Raw genomic sequence first — 17,947 nt, 5'->3', positions numbered from 1 at the left:
ATTAGGGCTAAATTAGACCCACTTAATAAAATTTCTATCTCCAAATTCTATAAAATTTTAGGGGTAACTTTCTAAAAATATTTCGTGAATATTGACTCCAAAAATATTCACACGGGACTTATAAACTATCCTATTTTAATTTGTAAGCATTTCTTAATTCCCGTTAGTTAAAATATAAATATCCAATTTTTATATTTTAACTTCTATAACTATTTTATATTTTCAGAGATACTATAAATTAAATTTATTCTTAAATTTAATTTATGTTCTCCCGGTCCTATAAATTATTCCTTACGTGGAATAATTTAATCCTTTAATTTTACGGGGTATTACAGTAAGCGTGATGAAATCTTGGACAATAAAGGAGCGAAGGTTGTATTCTTAGAATGAAGGATGCACAAAGGAAGACCAAGGTAAACACCTTCAATTCCTCTATTACTAACACCCAACCGCATGGCTAAATGAGATTTATAATATGGCAAGATGTTATTACTGAAAAATACTGCAGACTTTTTATAATTGATTAACTTCCCACTAAATTTACCATAAGTTGTAAGCAATTCCATGAGCACATCAATCTGTAAATCAGTAACTTCAGTAAAGAGGATTGAGTCATCCGTAAATAATAGGTGGGTTAAGCGGGGACTTTGTTTGTGAATCTGAAGACACTTAATGGCACCAGAATTAGCAGCCTGATTGATTAAAAATGAGATTCCTTCAGCACAAAAAATGAATAATAGAGGGGATAAGGGATCCCCTTGTCTGATACCCCTAGATGGATGAAAGTAGCCATGTTATCTGTCATTTATTTGAATAGAATAACTAATCATTGTAACACGTTCCATTATCCAGTTGACAAAAATCTCATGAAAGCCCCAGGCAATAAGAATACTCTTCAGGTAACTCCATTAATCCTATCATAGGCTTTACTAACATCAAGCTTAAGAGCCAAATATCCTTGCTTTCGTTGTGGTTTATGTCGTAGAAAATGTAGTACTTCATGCACAAGTAAAATATTATCCGATATATAAGGCCCTTTAACAAAAGCATTTTGAGAATTAAGTACTAACTACATTAGTTCATAATTAATTGGTCAGAAGTCCAGTTTTTCATAAGTCTAAAAGGCCAGAAGCTCGGGATCTTACGTGCTAACAGTTTTCTTGAAAGTGGCAGTTCAGATAGATGAAGAAAGCCATCAATTTATTTTTTAAAAGTGGAGAAGTGGGAATGAGAACGTGGGTAGTTAAGAAGCAGTTATCACTTGGCAGTTTTTATGTGCGCTATAAATAGAAGAGAAATGCAATGATTCAAGATCTAGCCAAATTCAACAAAAACTTGAAAACTCTCAAGAGAATATCTCCACCAAAGAGATTATTTTCTTTTTATCTAATTTTAATGTCATTTGTTCTAACCAATTTATGGAAAAATATAATATTAAAGAGTTAATTACATTTAAAATCACCATATTTATATTAAAATGTAATTCTATGACGATTTTAAAAATTTCAATTTCATTCACCACTTTTAAATTTTTTGTAACTGTATCACTATTCGCAAACGACTTATAACCAACGCATTTACCAGAGTTGAAATGGTGTGACAAGCTTTGAATTGGGCAAGATTTTAACATTAGGAGGCCAAAATTGAAATATGTATTATATGGAGAGATAATTTTTGAAAATAAAAGGGGCCAAAATATAAAATATAAAAACATTGTGTACTAATTTAATATGAATCAATCTCTGGTTGATTCATATTATTTTCTGTACAGTCATTGCCAATTATTTAAGTAATTCCATGTCTATGAAGTTGTTTAACCTTGTGAATCATGTATGTAAGTTGATTTATTGTCATTGGTAATGAAGCCTGCATAATGTTCCAAACACGGGTGTAAATGAACCGAGTTGAGCCGAGCTTTGAAATGTTCATGTTCGGTTCGTTTAGCGAATAAAGTGTTCATGTCCAGTCGAGCTTTAAACAGAATGTTCATGTCCAGTCGAGCTTTAAACAGAATGTTCATGTTCGGTTCGTTTATATTTTATAGTGCTCATTTTCAGCTCGTGTTCGTCCGTTTAGCCGCTAAACGAACAAGCTCGCGAACGAGCTCACGAGCAAGCTCATGAACGAGTTTGATAAGCACTAAACGAGCCCGTTCATGAACAAGCTCACGAACAAACTCGATAAATACTAAACGAGTTCAAAACTATGTAGTTTTCTTTGATTAAATTATGAGTTTTCTTATATGAAAACTACGTAGTTTTAATAGAGTATATCAAAACTACGTAGTTTTGTTTACTCTATAAGTTAGTTCGTGAACACCTAATCGGGTATCTAAACGAGCTTATTCTCAAACTATATACGACCTCGTTCACGAACTTGTTCACGAAATCTTGTTCAAACTCGTTTACGAGCTTGTTCACGGACTACTAATCGAGCTGTTCATGAATGTAAACGAGCCGAACACCACTGTGTTCATGTTCAGCTCGTTTATATTAACAAAAATAAAATCAAGCTCGAGCTCGGTTCGTTTAGAATACGAATGAACACGAACCGAGCTCTTATCGAGCCGAACACCAAGCTGCTGGCGAGCAGCTCGGTTCGTTTACAGCCAAGTCATGCTTACGACTTGAAAGTAAACTCATGTATTTTCCTATGGTTTGGTAAAATACTTTTGGAAAGAAATCATTTTTTTATATGATGAATCACAAGACGATCTGAGGTTTGGACTGCTAGGAAGCCCACCTAAACAATTAAAACAAGCATGTTAGAAGGACGCCAGAAAAGAATTTTTGGACAGCCACTCCAACGATCTAGTGAGTATTTAGGAGAGATTTTAAAGAGAATATATATATATATATATATATATATATATATATATATATATATATATATATATATATATATATATATATATATATGTATTCTTAATATACAATATTGAATAATAAGATCTTAAAATAAAAAAAATTAGTACATTTTATTTATGTTTTAATTTATTGTATGTATACTTTTGATTATGGATAGACCAAAAATCAATCAAACCGATTAATCGAATTTGGATCAAACAATTAACCACTAGATACGATTATGGGGTTCAAGAGTTTAGATTTAAATATTAATTTTTGATTAATGGTTCAAATTTAGTATTTGAATTTTTTAAAAATCTCGACAATGAATTTCGGTTTGTAAGTAATGTATTATTTTTTTATAAAAATATACATGTGATATTTTATAAATATTTATAGAAACTAAATATAAAACCTATTCGTGTACTCTCATGTCCATTCAATGGACTGGTCCTTTTTCACATCGACAAAAGATAACATAAAAATCTGACGTTTAGATACCAGCAACTATAGATAAAATGAGTTTATTAATGGACCTAAAAAGAGATAACAAGAACAAAGTAAATATATTAATTCGCATATAAAATAATAAGAGTGTACCTTAAAAAAGCGTAGGAACACACACTATATATGTACCAGGTACATAAAAAAATGCAGAAACACACACTATATAGTTATTGAGTGCAGATATACTTAGATATAAATAAATATGTATTTTTATCCAAAATTTCAAATATTAATAAAATTTAGATTTACAAAGAGATTATTTTCTTTTTATCTAATTTTAATGTCATTTGTTCTAACCAATTTATGAAAAAAATGTAATATAAAAGAGTTAATTACATTTAAAATCACCATGTTTATATTAAAATGTAATTCTATGACGACTTTAAAAAAATTCAATTTCATCTACCATTTTTAAATTTTTTTGTAACTGTATCATTATTCGCAAATTCAACGACTTATAACCAACACATTTACCAGAGTATGAAATGGCGTGGCAAGCGCTGACTTGGGCAAGATTTTAACATTAGGAGGCCAAAATTGAAATATGTATTATATGGAGGAGATAATTTTTGAAAATAAAAGGGGCCAAAATGTAAAATATAAAAACATTGTGTACTAATTTAACATTTTATAAAAGAGAAAATTACACAAAAATACAAAACACGCTTACTTTTTATAAAAATGTTAAGTGAGTTAATTTTTTTCATTAAATGCTAAGTTGACCTTTACACTCCAGAGCTGAAAATGGTAAATTATTACACAAAATACATACCTAATCCTAACCCTACATGTGGCACACAATTAAAAAAATAAATACAACAGTAACACTAATCTCTGGTTTCTTCTCCATTACTCTCTTCCCTTTTCCTTTCTTTCTGTAATACCCCGTAAGTTCAGGTGCCGTTTAGTGCAACGTGTCCGGCAGAGAAGGACCGGAGTTGCAAAGATAAAGATATGGGATATTAAAGAAAAGGATAATATGGAGTAAGACGTATATGTTTGAGGATTAGAATAAGAAAATAAGGAAAAATATCAAGAAAAGTCACAATTATAGTTCAGGGACTAAAGTGGTAATTTAACCAGTTAAGTCCGAAAATGGAATTATTTCGCCAAGGTCCGCGAAATGTTTTATAGTATTGGTGGTAAAAGTTTCAGGTCAATCGGAGACCTTTTAAAATTTGGACGCGGATTCATTTTGGGCTAAATTGTCAATTTTGAAGAGTTCAAGGACCAAAGTGCAAATTAGCCAATTTAGCCTCGAAAATAGTAATTAGAATATTATCGATGGGAATAATATTTCGAGTAGTATTATTTATTTGGATATAAATAATACGTAGATATTAGAGTTTAAGTGAATAATTAACCGTTTGGTTAAATAAGGAAGTTTAAAAGAGAAATGGTTTAAGTTAAGAAATTGAAGGATCAAAGTGGCTAATTAGCCAATCTATATAAAGAAAAGAAAAAGATCAGATAGAGGAAGAAGAAGGAGAAAGAAACTTACAGAAGGTTTTGACGAACGATTACGATCCGTCGCCGCTTCGCCGTTTCTCGTCCGAATCGAGTGATTCTCGCGCCGATGGATTGAGAATTCAATCCTCTATCAATCTCGAGCATCAAGTCGAGGTAATTTAATGATTTTTGATATCGAAATAATAGGAATAGGGTTATTTCGTTTTAAACGAATTAAACGGATTATAATCGCGTTTCTATTGGCGTTTTGATAAATTTGGAGTTGAGTTTAGGTGAAAACGAGATAGGGGCATGTCGGAATCGAGTTTAAGCATGACGGGAAGCCCGGAAACGAAGTTTCCGGGCACTGTGTGTGGATCGCACACTAGGTGTGCGAACGCACACTAGGTGTGCGAACGCACACTAGGTGTGCGAACGCACACTAGGTGTGCGAACGCACACCACCCTGTGAAGGCACACAGGGACCGAAACGGACTTTTTGCCTGAAGGACTAAAATGGACTTTTAGCCTTAATCGGATCGGATGTTAATATTTCCGACTTTAAGTACGTCGGACATTAAAAGTAAATATTAAGAGACGTATTGGGAATACGATCATATTGACCTAAGTTTATAACTTAGAGTTTTAGTATTAAGTCTACGTTTATGAATTAAACGTACGTATGATTTGAATAGGATGTGGATGCATCGACGAGGTACGAGATCGACGAGCTGGAATAGTTAAAAGAGTGAATGACGTGTGGAGCTTACGTTTGGATATAAGGAATAGCGATCGTTGTGAGTTAAACTTTACTTTGAGTATTATTACGCAATAGATAATTTTTATATTATAAATATAATATTAAACTACATCGCATGCTATAGTATTTTATCGATAGAAATGAATTTGTACATCGTATTATCGAACATATATAGATTGTGAAAACTAGTATATGATCCGGGGGAAACAAGCTACCTATTGGGTGTCAATAGGCTGTGTGATCACCAGCGTCCGGGTAAGTCATAGATAGAGATTTCATGGGTCGTCTATCATACTTGTTTGTGCATGCGATACAGAGCCTATCTGGTTGAACTATCCCGGGGCCTGTATCTGCGAGTCGGCTGGTTGAATTATCCCGGACTCATATCGATCGATCGTTAGATGTTGTGATAATGTTCATTATGCATACTAAGATATTAGGGTTTCGATCGGATCAAATGCTTGAAGTATAATATGTTTGTATATATGTGTTTTGTTTTAAATGCGATGTTATTTTCTATAATACCTTAGTAATGTGTTATCTCACTCAGTATTTCCCCAAATACTGACCCCTCACATTGATGTTTTCCAGGTGTATAGAGTCGGATCAGACAGACCGTCTTTGGTGTGCTGGGTACAAGACCCCTTGGTGCTGCAGTAGTATACGTGTGACGAGTCTTAGCCTAGTATAGTTAGGTCTTATAGGTTGTGTACGTGTTTAATGTTTGTTTGATGTGACATCTTTTGGTTGTCAGTTTTTGTATTGATCGATAGATGGGCTAGTACGTACCAGTTACGGAAGTGAAATGCCCACTATGATTGTATCGATGATGTGTTTATATATGATGTTATGTTATGATTGTAAACGTGTCTTTCTTATTACACGTTTATAGAATAGTTGTGTTTGCGTTTCCGCGAAAAAGTTAGAGTGGTTTTAGGCTTGCTACGGGTTTCGGAGCTACCACTCCCATTCCCTAGCGCCGGTCTCGGCTCAATAATTTGGGTCGTGACAAAGTTGGTATCAGAGCAGTTGGTCCAGTTACCTCTGCTAATCTGTGATTTGAGTGCAGTTGGTCCATGATACCACTGCGAGTCTGTGATTGGTGTTTGTTTGTTCCTAGGTATTAGGTCATTAGACTAAGCTAGGAACTACTGCAGCTATAGAATTGAGCCATGTCTGATCCAAGTCGTTTGTATTATTTGTTTTAAGATCGAGTTGATTGATCGTATATTTTGATTGATTGAGAATTCTTGTTTGTTTCATTATGACAAGTATGATCGATGGATTGTGAAACCTTTGTTTGTTTCTTTGCGAAATACGTATATGACGCATAGATGGTATCGAAATCGAATTATTGAAATGTCGAGATGTGCATGAAGAAGAAGTATGAAGTTACAGAAGTGGAAGAACCTACCGTGTACAGAGTTTAAAGGTCTAGAGAACTTACAAAACTCGAAGTTTAAAACTTTTTGAAAGTTGTTTGTGTAAACGATTTTGAAAACATAGTTGTGCCTAGACCCGCGATAGTCATCGATAAGTGCCACGACATTGATAGAAGTGCATCACTACATATATCTGTACATACATCAATAGGACATGCATCATATGCATTATGTTCGGACGAAAAGGTGAGATGTGGCAACTCTTTGGGGATGAGAGACGTCATCACCCTAGTGCACAATTTTGTTAAAATGAAAATGAAATTTGATTTAAAGTTCAAGATGAATCGTTTTATCGAAAGAATTTTGAAAGAGTTTTGTTTTCATGTAAGTATACCTAGACCAGAACTCTGTGACGGAAGTGAAGTGCTCGCGAGCAAGCTGCGGTCAAGACCAAGAGGCGAATGAATACGTATAGTTGCGAAAACATAGACGTTATGCTTCTAGGATATGAACTTAGTTTCGAAACAACGCGCTAGAATATAGCTAAGACCGTGAATACGTTGGACAGTGATATGTATCCGATTAGTGGTAAGTTAGAAAGTAAGTATCTCTTTGACGGGATGTCAAAGATCTTAAATGACGATATAAGAGAAGAAGTGGATATGAAGGATGAAGTTTGTATACGAGAAGTGAATGATAGATGTGCGTGAATAGCGGAACGAAAATGATTGGACGGTGAACTAGGACGTTCATACTGTATGATATAAGTATAAAAATGGGATAGTCGAGTATAGGAATCAACTTATAGTTATGCTTTGAAGATAGAAGATTACCCTTATGATAAGATGATGTGAATATTGCGTGATATTAGAAAATCGTCAATGATGGAATGACGATACGATTATACATTTTGGAGCTAAAGATGTTAACGATTTAAGATAAATTAAAAGGTAGTATGAAAATTCGAGGACGAATTTTTATAAGGGGGGAAGAATGTAATACCCCGTAAGTTCAGGTGCCGTTTAGTGCAACGTGTCCGGCAGAGAAGGACCGGAGTTGCAAAGATAAAGATATGGGATATTAAAGAAAAGGATAATATGGAGTAAGACGTATATGTTTGAGGATTAGAATAAGAAAATAAGGAAAAATATCAAGAAAAGTCACAATTATAGTTCAGGGACTAAAGTGGTAATTTAACCAGTTAAGTCCGAAAATGGAATTATTTCGCCAAGGTCCGCGAAATGTTTTATAGTATTGGTGGTAAAAGTTTCAGGTCAATCGGAGACCTTTTAAAATTTGGACGCGGATTCATTTTGGGCTAAATTGTCAATTTTGAAGAGTTCAAGGACCAAAGTGCAAATTAGCCAATTTAGCCTCGAAAATAGTAATTAGAATATTATCGATGGGAATAATATTTCGAGTAGTATTATTTATTTGGATATAAATAATACGTAGATATTAGAGTTTAAGTGAATAATTAACCGTTTGGTTAAATAAGGAAGTTTAAAAGAGAAATGGTTTAAGTTAAGAAATTGAAGGATCAAAGTGGCTAATTAGCCAATCTATATAAAGAAAAGAAAAAGATCAGATAGAGGAAGAAGAAGGAGAAAGAAACTTACAGAAGGTTTTGACGAACGATTACGATCCGTCGCCGCTTCGCCGTTTCTCGTCCGAATCGAGTGATTCTCGCGCCGATGGATTGAGAATTCAATCCTCTATCAATCTCGAGCATCAAGTCGAGGTAATTTAATGATTTTTGATATCGAAATAATAGGAATAGGGTTATTTCGTTTTAAACGAATTAAACGGATTATAATCGCGTTTCTATTGGCGTTTTGATAAATTTGGAGTTGAGTTTAGGTGAAAACGAGATAGGGGCATGTCGGAATCGAGTTTAAGCATGACGGGAAGCCCGGAAACGAAGTTTCCGGGCACTGTGTGTGGATCGCACACTAGGTGTGCGAACGCACACTAGGTGTGCGAACGCACACTAGGTGTGCGAACGCACACTAGGTGTGCGAACGCACACTAGGTGTGCGAACGCACACCACCCTGTGAAGGCACACAGGGACCGAAACGGACTTTTTGCCTGAAGGACTAAAATGGACTTTTAGCCTTAATCGGATCGGATGTTAATATTTCCGACTTTAAGTACGTCGGACATTAAAAGTAAATATTAAGAGACGTATTGGGAATACGATCATATTGACCTAAGTTTATAACTTAGAGTTTTAGTATTAAGTCTACGTTTATGAATTAAACGTACGTATGATTTGAATAGGATGTGGATGCATCGACGAGGTACGAGATCGACGAGCTGGAATAGTTAAAAGAGTGAATGACGTGTGGAGCTTACGTTTGGATATAAGGAATAGCGATCGTTGTGAGTTAAACTTTACTTTGAGTATTATTACGCAATAGATAGTTTTTATATTATAAATATAATATTAAACTACATCGCATGCTATAGTATTTTATCGATAGAAATGAATTTGTACATCGTATTATCGAACATATATAGATTGTGAAAACTAGTATATGATCCGGGGGAAACAAGCTACCTATTGGGTGTCAATAGGCTGTGTGATCACCAGCGTCCGGGTAAGTCATAGATAGAGATTTCATGGGTCGTCTATCATACTTGTTTGTGCATGCGATACAGAGCCTATCTGGTTGAACTATCCCGGGGCCTGTATCTGCGAGTCGGCTGGTTGAATTATCCCGGACTCATATCGATCGATCGTTAGATGTTGTGATAATGTTCATTATGCATACTAAGATATTAGGGTTTCGATCGGATCAAATGCTTGAAGTATAATATGTTTGTATATATGTGTTTTGTTTTAAATGCGATGTTATTTTCTATAATACCTTAGTAATGTGTTATCTCACTCAGTATTTCCCCAAATACTGACCCCTCACATTGATGTTTTCCAGGTGTATAGAGTCGGATCAGACAGACCGTCTTTGGTGTGCTGGGTACAAGACCCCTTGGTGCTGCAGTAGTATACGTGTGACGAGTCTTAGCCTAGTATAGTTAGGTCTTATAGGTTGTGTACGTGTTTAATGTTTGTTTGATGTGACATCTTTTGGTTGTCAGTTTTTGTATTTATCGATAGATGGGCTAGTACGTACCAGTTACGGAAGTGAAATGCCCACTATGATTGTATCGATGATGTGTTTATATATGATGTTATGTTATGATTGTAAACGTGTCTTTCTTATTACACGTTTATAGAATAGTTGTGTTTGCGTTTCCGCGAAAAAGTTAGAGTGGTTTTAGGCTTGCTACGGGTTTCGGAGCTACCACTCCCATTCCCTAGCGCCGGTCTCGGCTCAATAATTTGGGTCGTGACACTTTCTCTGTGTAAACTTGCATTTTTTCAAAATTTAAATTTTAAAAGAACAAGTCCTTTTATACCATCTCTTCTTCCTCTTTACTCTTCTCTTAGGTTTTCAAATTCTAGTAGAATTCATGATTTGCGTGCTAAAATTAAAAAAATAAAATGGACTGCAAATCAAATCTCAATCAAAACAATTGAAATAAATTAAATTTTAGCGAGAGAAGAATTGCAGAGACCTTACACCTTGCAATTCAGGTTGAAGGGCAAAGTTTTCTTAGGGTTATGCAGGTTCTTCTCTTTTGATTTAATTCCTGGCCTTTCCAAATTTGAAACTCTGGTTTACCATTAATTTCATGCTTCCATAGATAAAGAGCATCCCCTGATAATAGTAAACAAGAATTTTTTTTATTTTTATTAATAATAATTGAACAACCAAGCTATTCTTTTTTTTTTCATTTCATTCATTTTCTCGGGTTAGTGGTTTTTGTTTTAATTTCAAATCTTGTTGGGTCTATTAATTAAGAGATAAAAACACCCCGTAGGAAGGTGAAGATGATGAGCCAGCTCTTGTGATTGGCAGCGGCTCCTGAAACTAATGATAAGATTTTATTAGTAGCTAGCTACATCTCTCATGAGAAATTGAGAATAATATTAAAAAAAATAAGCTTAATTGTATCACTAACGATGATTAGTACTACTATAATATAGAGGGTGATTAATATTAATTAAACAACATTGTTTGGGGCTAGATATTTTATGCTGTAATGTTGGCGAGAATCTATATAATGGTGTGCATGTGTTATTATTATAAGATACGAGGTTTAGTTCTTTGTGGCTACAAATTCTGAAAGAAATTAGCACTATTGATCCAAATTCAACTCACCTTGCTTTTCAGACTTTAACCCTTTTTTAACTCTCTACTTTAGATTATCTACTGATTTGATTAATTCGTATCATTTATGTACTTCCTCGCAGTTTACTTCAGTGAATGTCTCGATCGTTAGGGATGAAATTGAACAGCTACATATGAAATTGAACAGCTACATAATAATAAATGCAGAAAAAGAGTCGAATATTAATCCACTAGAAGAGAAGATGAGATTTTATAGGAGATAGATGTATTTATTTAATATGTATTTTTTATGTCTTTGAGATGTATCATTAATATTATATTTAATATGTATTATTTGTATATTTGAGATGTATTATTAAAATTAAAATTGATATGTATTATGTGCGTGTTTTGAGATGTAATGGGTAGAAACAATGTATCATTTGTGTATCTTGTATAAATTCTATAATAACTTAGTATGTGTGAGTTCTAATTGAAAAAGAAGAAAATATATGAATAAAATAAAACTATTTATCATTAAACTTTATTGAATATTTTAGTATACAAAAAATAAACTCTAAATAATTGAAAAATACAAAATTGTAACCTGTTTGTATTTTTTATAAATTCAAAGATTAACTTCAGTTTGTGATAAATTTTATGACGTTATTATATTGTTATTAGTTCATCTTGGATACATCAATGATACATATTGAATACATCAATGATACATTATAAATACATCACCTGATAAGTCATAGATATACCACCGGTACATTGTAAATACATTACTGATACATCATATATACATCAATAATACAGTACCGATACATCGTAGATACATCGATTGATTTTTAAACTAGTGAATCATTATGGTTGTAGAGTAACTGTTGGTACATGGTTTACAATAATTGAAGATATAAGGACATGTTTATCTGAGCGATAGTTAGAACTTTTTAGCATCACTTTTTTCTTGGCCATTTTATGAACTTGAAAACTAAGTTTACTCAGCACTCCTTGAAAAAATGAGGTATATATATGATGTATCTGAAATGTATCTTGGATGTATTTGTTAGATACACCTTTAATATATAAATTATACATATCGAAAACAGCTCAAATGTATATATTTTTAAATATATATTAATTTACTAGACGTATTTTGACATGTGTCTTACTTGTATTTGTTAGACAAATCTCTAATATTTAATTTATTATATATATATATATATATATATATATATATATATATATATATATATATATATATATATATATATATATATATATATATATATATATATATATATATATATATATATATATATATATAGGAAACACATATTTTTTAATATAATATTATGTTCTAGATACATTTCAGATACATGTCTTATATTTTGATAGATATATCGGAAAAAATAATGCTTAAAATATGTTAAAAATATGTTCTACATACATACAAAATTCACATAATTTTTAAGTGTTAGGCAACTGAGTTCAAATAGTGTATCATCTATGTATCTTGTATGAATTCTAAGATAACTATTGGTGGTATGTGTGAATTCTATTTTTAAAAAAATAAAATCAACCAAAAAAATATAAGTTTTAATTTAGTCATAATTTTTAAATTTATTTTTATATAAATATAAATATAAATTATTAATTTATAAAATTTAATAACCGAATGATTAACTGAAATAAGAGTGAGTTAAATTCGGTAGGTTAAGAAGTCGTTTTAGAGGTTAAAAAATGGTTTAAAGTTTAAAAAGAAACATACAAATACTATAGTATTGTTGTTGGTTATTAAAAAAATTAAATTATATTGTAGTATTGTTTAAAAAAAAATTAAGTGGGGGGGATTATTTTGACTAAGCCAAACTGGAAAGCATTCACATGGAAAAGATTAATTATATTTTAAAATAATAGAAATGAGGAAGGTCAGGTTTGTTTTCTTATTCTTCAAGTCATGCAGTCCATATAAAAGAGAGTAAAGGACGCGCGTAAAGTGATGAGCTGACATAGAAAAGACAAAAAGTTAAGGAGAGCAGAATAGGATGGAAACGATACAATAATTGTGCCCGTCCACGCGCAACGTGTCAGCTTTATAGAGAGTAGGTATTTTTTGTAATGTGTCAGATTTAATAAGTGCTGATGTAATATTCTACCAAACTTAGCATTTTTATTATTTTCTTCCGTTTTTTTGAATATTTTTGTCATCTTCTCTTTAAAAAAGCTAGAGGGAGCCATTGATTTGGGGAATAAAGCAACGATCTTTATAACGATCAGGCAGCAATGATCTTTACGAGGATTAGACGGGATATATTTGATGAAAATATTGTACAAAATTTTGTATTTTTACATCCGTTGAAAAAAGGCTATAAATATATGCAATAAAACCTAAATTTTAGAATGCGTGATTCGATATTTAAAAAATACAATTAGAGCGTTATAAAAGTGAAATGTTGAAATTTAATATGCAAATAACCCTTTAAAAAATAATTAACAAGATTCAATATTAATAATATTAAAGAACCCTTGCTTTGCACCTATTTGAAGATTTAGCCTAAATTCTTGCAGAATGCTGAAAAAATGATCTATTTTACTAGCTTGGTACTAATGTATACTCAAGAAGAGTATTGTAGAAATTACAGTTGATACATTATTAGATTTCAGATACTATGTGCAGATTCTTCTGTTTCCTATAAGAATTCTTTGCATCAAACACAACAGAATAACAATCTGAAAGCAAGTTATCTGCTTGTAAACTTTCATCATATCTTGTCTTAACAAGTTCAGATCTCTTCATTACTGAATAAGTTAGTCTAGATCAAATATTTAGAGTTATTGTTTTGGTTTCCGGCTTGAATATAAAAATATCTGCAGAAATGCATCTGATTTCCAGAACTAGATTATCTATTTAATTGTCATTTGACCGTAGATGAGACTCAATTCTGCCTTGCTGCCATCCACTTCCACTACTGGAAGACAAATGAATAATTTTACGGAACTCATTGTGTGAGCAGCTTTGAGTCGCATGCCACTATTTTGACCCTACCAACATTCTCTTGAGAATCCTCATTCTTAAACAGAGCATCTTGTAGAATGAAAGTCCACACATTGTCGCAAAATCTGTACGTGTGCAAATGTCCCTGTGTCACATAGAATTTAAAAATGCATGAGTTTCTCTTTATGTATCCTCAATGGGGACACCCACAATACTTGAATGACATGCAATTGGATTGGTCCGTCTAAACAGAGAACTTACATGGGACTAAACCACCTAATTCCCAAAAACATGCAAGAATTGAGCAAATATATGCATATTGAACAAGATTCTCAATTAAAGCCAAGAAAAGTTGGATATAAACAATTAACATCAGCCAAAAAAGATATAATCATTAGCATAAATCATCTTTAGAAAAATTTACACGTTACCAGCAGAAACACCTAAGAAGTAACCGAGTTTGAAAATACCACCGCAAAAAAACAAATAATATATCTATGTTTTCTTAGCTAATTTCTATAATTTTTAAGCATCTGTTGAAGAAAACAATCTCTCTAACTTGGCGAAATGCAGGATAAATAATATTTTAGTACAGTGATCAATGTAAAGTGGAATCAGGATTGATATATTTGAATCATCATGCAAATGAGGCCTTTCCAAATATTAAACTCTCCTAATGGGATATAGTAAGTAATCTCTATTTTAATTTCTCATAGATGCAATCTACAAAAGTTTATTGTAATTACTCAATTTTGATGCTCATACAAGATGACAAAAAGTCCATATTCAATGGGATACTCGATCATGTGCAGAAGTGGGAATAAAATAGAATGACCAATGAGTATACATACTTGTGGTTCCACATTCAAGTCAAGCAGTTTAAACAGTAAGAAAAAGGAACAGAACTTAGGGCGCCAGAAAACCGGTACTAGATTACAGGGTTTTGATGACTAAATGCAATTAGTTGAAAAGATCATTGAAAAATCAAACTCACCCTCAGAACAACATAAAGGACGCAAGAAGTGAATTGGTTAATTTGTGAATTAGTGAAGGTCAAACAATCTAAGCTCCAGAATGTTGATCTGTAGGTAGTATACCTAACAGATTCTTAAGAACAGTATTGCTGGTAAATAGTATAGCAATTAACATAAAATTAGAGTGTGGATTCGGTGGATTATTTTAGAAACTATGCACATGCCGCATGGTATGATCAGCGCTCAGTAGGCAACGTACCTAATGTGCAAATACAAGCAACCAAAAATACCTAAAGTGCATAAAAATTCTATATTGAAAACTGGGAGCATTGACCTATGGTACAATACAAATAACACCTACTACATCTAGTTTCTTGATGCAATCCTAGTTAAACAGCCATATGTGAGAGTATTTCTCGCACTTCAAGTTGTAATTAAACATTAAGAAACTGTATCAGTACTCGCATCAAATTGCCAAGAATACCCATGCAACTATCATGTGCAATCAATTCCAGAAATTCATGCATCCTTGTGATTTAGAGTAGAGATGGACTACCTACTCTTGAGCCGCAAGAGGACAGGTTGCAATAATGCTTGTCAAAATTTAAATATTAAATCACTCCAAACTTCGGATGTTCAAATTAAACAAACGCAAACAAATTGATTAATAGTGTATAAAGGTAAACTACAAATTATTTCAACGGAACCACCGGCAACACAATTTTGCAAGCCATAATAGTAAAAACAAGCAACCCTAGTCCCGCCAGACATTCAAATTCCATATCATATATATACACATGGGTAATGATATATGGAAGCATGCTCGAGACTAAATCTATCAGCCCATCAAAGTTTAAAAACTAAAAGATAGCTAGCGCTGCAGCGCATATACATACTTTCTTCAACTAACCATCTTTACTTAAAATATAAACATGGAGAATGATCATAATGAAAATCTAAAATACTAAGTTCTAAATTCAAAACAGTTGCAGAGCATCATAATTTAAATACCTTAATGGACACTTTGCTCTTAACTTGCGATTCCAAAGCTTCAGTCATAGACTAAACAAGAAAACAAAAATCAGAAACAATATCGCATCACAAAACAAAAGTGAGTGTAAATAGTAGGTATGTAAATAAACAAACCTTATCAAACTGGACAAGGACCTGGATGGCAAGCTCAGGGCTAAGAGTACCACTCTGAACCATCTCATCAAGAGTCTCAGTCAAACACATCCCAATCGTTGATCTTCTGTAAAGCTCAAACGTCGCCATTTTATAAAAGATCTGCCAACAAATACACACCATACAACAAATTACAAAACAAACGATAAAATGCGTAAAAGATTGGATAAAAAATTAGAAGTGAAATCAAATTAAGAAGGGAAAATTGATTGTACTAATTGGCGACGTTATTGTGATTATTGATGTTTTTTTCCTCTGGTTGAACGTTTGATTGTTTGGAATTGAGAATTTTTTTTGGGCGGAGAGAATTGGGGTTTTTTATACCCTAGATTTTGAGGATCGAGGTATATATAGTCGCGATGAATTTGCTCTACTTGCTTTTACCTTTTTGTCCCTCTTTCTGTGGGTTTGTTTCTCTGTTTATGATGATCAGTCCGGCCCAGTTTGAGGTATTTTTCAATTTTTTTACATAATTCTTTCTTTAATATTGTTGATAAATTGTTCATGTTTAATAGTTTTAGGATTCTTAGAAGATTTCTCAGACAAATTTCATTACTTTTGCAAATTAATATAGACTAAATATACTCTACATTTGTTTGGTGTAAGAGCTTTACATTATTTTCATTGCCAAATTTACATCTTAATCAGAAGGATTTGACAAAACTGAAAAAAATATTAAATTATTGAACCTTTATAATCATGGAAATAAGCCAACCAATAACCATGTTATCGAGGAAGTTAGCCAAAAGAAAATAGAAAATTATTTATCCTAATATTCATATCTTAATCCTTAATCTGGATGCTTTTTTTTTTGAAAAGATAATAATGATATTAATAATCGGAAGCAATTACATCAGTAAGAAATTCAGGGAAATGGGATAACCATTCCTGATGACCTGAAATGGAACGGGCGAATTGCGCTAGAACATGCGCAGCCTGATTCGCAGATCGTCTTACAAATAAAAATAATAAATTTCTAAATTGCTTCGCTAAATCCAAACAATCTCCTATAAGCATATCTGCTTCCTTCAAGTTTGGATTTCTCAACTCCAAAATCACATCTCGCGCGTCTGATTCGATAATTAAGTTTGAATAACCCTTCAACCAGCTAAGCGCCTCACGAATGCCCATAATCTCCGCTGACCGAGGAGAAAAATTGCCATGCATACGAACTGATCTGGCCATAACAAGCTCGCCGTTCCAGTTCCTAACAACGATGCCAAACCCTACACTGCTCCTCTCCTTAAAAATACCTGCATCCACGTTAACCTTCCACCTCCCAACATCTGGACGCTTCCAACTTATCATACCATCTCCAGGCCCCACGCCTACCAGTCTCAGCTGAGGGCTTGCTAACCTCGCAGCTTGCCAAGCTGCAAGATTTCCAGCTGCTGCTCCCAGGATGAAAGCTGCTGAACCTACTTTACCCTTCCAGACAACATTATTTCTATTAACCCAAATATACCAACATATCATGGCGTAAATGGCAGCATCTTCCTCATTTAACCCCATTAACCATTGCACACACCACTCTTTGAAGTTCATCCCCACAGCTCCTACTCTGCGCACCCCCGCTGCACCCCAACAATCAATGGCGACTGGACACTCACAAAATAAATGAACCAGCGATTCCTCTCCTCCACCACACACAGGACACCAAGAAT

General features: G+C 33.2%; 2 protein-coding genes and 1 long non-coding RNA gene across 3 annotated transcripts; 1 reads left to right on the top strand and 2 right to left on the bottom strand.

Moving 5' to 3' along the window:
• Positions 1-329: 329 nt before the first annotated feature.
• Positions 330-805, bottom strand: LOC126687611 (uncharacterized). Its single transcript, XM_050382167.1, has 2 exons — positions 770-805; positions 330-692 (listed from the first exon to the last, which is right to left on the bottom strand). Exons 1-2 carry the CDS (start codon positions 803-805, stop codon positions 330-332), a joined length of 399 nt encoding a protein of 132 aa, XP_050238124.1.
• Positions 806-5,520: 4,715 nt separating this feature from the next.
• Positions 5,521-6,427, top strand: LOC126653494 (uncharacterized). Its single transcript, XR_007632245.2, has 2 exons — positions 5,521-5,599; positions 6,154-6,427. It is a non-coding gene; the product is annotated as an uncharacterized LOC126653494 (long non-coding RNA).
• Positions 6,428-13,852: 7,425 nt separating this feature from the next.
• Positions 13,853-16,613, bottom strand: LOC126653993 (transcription initiation factor IIA subunit 2). The gene is made up of 4 exons (XM_050347997.2): positions 16,499-16,613; positions 16,245-16,385; positions 16,110-16,160; positions 13,853-14,269 (listed from the first exon to the last, which is right to left on the bottom strand). Exons 2-4 carry the CDS (start codon positions 16,371-16,373, stop codon positions 14,129-14,131), a joined length of 321 nt encoding a protein of 106 aa, XP_050203954.1. The 5' UTR covers positions 16,374-16,385; positions 16,499-16,613; the 3' UTR covers positions 13,853-14,128.
• Positions 16,614-17,947: the final 1,334 nt, after the last annotated feature.

This window comes from Mercurialis annua, linkage group LG6 (assembly GCF_937616625.2).
Source record: "Mercurialis annua linkage group LG6, ddMerAnnu1.2, whole genome shotgun sequence".
Lineage (NCBI taxonomy): Eukaryota > Viridiplantae > Streptophyta > Magnoliopsida > Malpighiales > Euphorbiaceae > Mercurialis > Mercurialis annua.
Note: the sequence above shows the minus strand (reverse complement) of the source record. Positions and strands in the feature narration are given on the sequence as shown.